Source organism: Dendrobium catenatum, unplaced genomic scaffold, assembly GCF_001605985.2.
Source record: "Dendrobium catenatum unplaced genomic scaffold, ASM160598v2 original_scaffold_107700, whole genome shotgun sequence".
NCBI classification, from domain to species: domain Eukaryota; kingdom Viridiplantae; phylum Streptophyta; class Magnoliopsida; order Asparagales; family Orchidaceae; genus Dendrobium; species Dendrobium catenatum.
In genome coordinates, this window is record NW_021426135.1 from 1 (window position 1) to 1,965 (window position 1,965).

The 1,965-nt window shown below is 39.9% G+C and overlaps 1 protein-coding gene across 1 annotated transcript; it reads left to right on the top strand.

Moving 5' to 3' along the window:
- The first annotated feature begins 157 nt into the window (after positions 1 to 157).
- LOC110092018 (release factor glutamine methyltransferase-like) lies at positions 158 to 1,672 on the top strand. Its single transcript, XM_020816356.2, has 2 exons — positions 158 to 869; positions 1,053 to 1,672. The coding sequence occupies exons 1-2, from the start codon at positions 195 to 197 to the stop codon at positions 1,056 to 1,058; spliced, it is 681 nt and encodes a 226-aa protein (XP_020672015.1). The 5' UTR covers positions 158 to 194; the 3' UTR covers positions 1,059 to 1,672.
- Positions 1,673 to 1,965: the final 293 nt, after the last annotated feature.

Sequence of the window (1,965 nt, forward strand, 5' to 3'; positions counted from 1 at the left end):
TATAACTCATATACAATTTTAATATTAAATATATCACTCGTATAATTTATTTTTACAATTCATATTATCCTATAAATTTTAATATTTTATTTCATATAACTAAATTTATTCCATAAAGGATAGACATATTAAATAAAGTGGTATGTAAATGCCACTTTATTTCTCTCTGTAATGTCCGAGACAATTCAATAGAGATGATATCTCGTCTCCAACTTCCCATCCTCTCCGCTTCATCTGGTTGCCTCCGCCGCCGCCTCTCCTTCTATTCAACCACTGCCGCCACCGCTTCTTCGTTCGCTTCCCACTTATCTCCTCCTCTGAAACCCCAAACTCCTCTCTTCCTACGCCCCCTCTCCTACTCCACCTCCCCTTCCTCCCTCGTCTCCTTCCGCCAATGGGCAGAATTCCTAGCCCGATCTTACGCTGCCGACCTATCCGTTGACGGTGGCCCGTCCGCATCCGAACTAATCCGTGAGCTCTCCTGGCTTCTACAAGACGCTACATTCCAGGTTGGCGAAACCGTGTTGCTCAGAACTGACCTCCAAGATCTCTACTGTTTATGGATGCAGCGAATCGAGGAGCGGCGTCCGTTTCAGTACATTGTTGGGTGTGAACATTGGCGTGATTTGGTCTTGGCAGTGAGAGAAGGGGTATTGATTCCTCGACCTGAGACGGAGCAGCTTGTTGATTTAGTGGCGGGGGTGGAAGGATTCAAGGACGGGTTATGGGCGGATTTGGGAACCGGGAGTGGTGCCATTGCGATTGGGATTGGGAGGATACTTGGGGAGAATGGAAGGGTTGTGGCGACGGATTTGAGTGAGGCGGCGGTGGAGGTGGCACGATTTAATGTGGGGAGGTATAAATTGGAGGTAAGCAATTCCTATGTTGCTATATTCTTTGAAAAATCTTTTACTTGTTTGGTATGAGTTTTGAAGGAATGGATTGTCTGCAAGTGTATATTGGATTTTTGTAATCACAGATTTTAGTGGATATTGTCGATATGCATAGATAGATGTTTGTGCATTTAATGCGTGTATTTATCTTTTATATAGGTTTGAACTTTGAAGGGGTTTTTTCAAAATGGGAGCAAGTCATTTTTAATGCTGAGGATATCCGGAAGGGTACTTAAGTGTCTATTTGTTTCGAGTCTTTCGACCCTGTGGATGTTTTGATGTAGAAGAAACGTTGACTGTTTGTTTTTGGTGTAAATTTTCTTTATTTATTTTACAGTTAATTACTTTTTGGCTATCTTCTTCGCAAAACAAGATAAATGTAGTCAACTTTAGTGTTTTCATTTTATGCTGGACAGAGATAAAAAACCACAAGTGTCAGTCACTAATAACTGGTATCCACATCGCCTGTAGCAATAGGACTCGTATTGCTTTTGATTTATCATTTATGTCTAAGGCATCGTTTGGACGACTTTTTTATGCTTCTTAAAGCAGATATTTAGCACATAAATTTTAATTTTTTAACTAAGAAGTTACTTTAAAAAGCAATAAAAAAACCGTCCCAAACGAAATCTAAATTTCTCGCTACTAGCTTCCAATCTCTACTTTGAATATAGCATAATTTACTGTTATCATTTAAAAATCTAAATTATAAAATGGTTTTGATACTTTTAAAGTGTACATATTTCTTAATATGAACTGTGGTTTCTATTTTACATCTTCATTGTTGTGTTTTTTTGTTTGGCCAAATTTTCGGAACGAGCGTTGTTGCAGCCTAATTTAGCGGTAGGAGCGTGAACAGAAATAAATTTTAAAACGAGCTAATACGTCAAACACTGTAGCGCATTTGTAGAATGCACGCTCCTAAATGGCGCATTCATAGAATGCGGCAATTGAAATGGCGCATTCATTGAATGCTCCGACTGATCCGACGCATTCAGTGGAGTACGCCGTAGGGTTTGGCGTATTCCATATTCCTGCATTTGTGTTTGTCGTTTCCGGAGACCAGATCCGA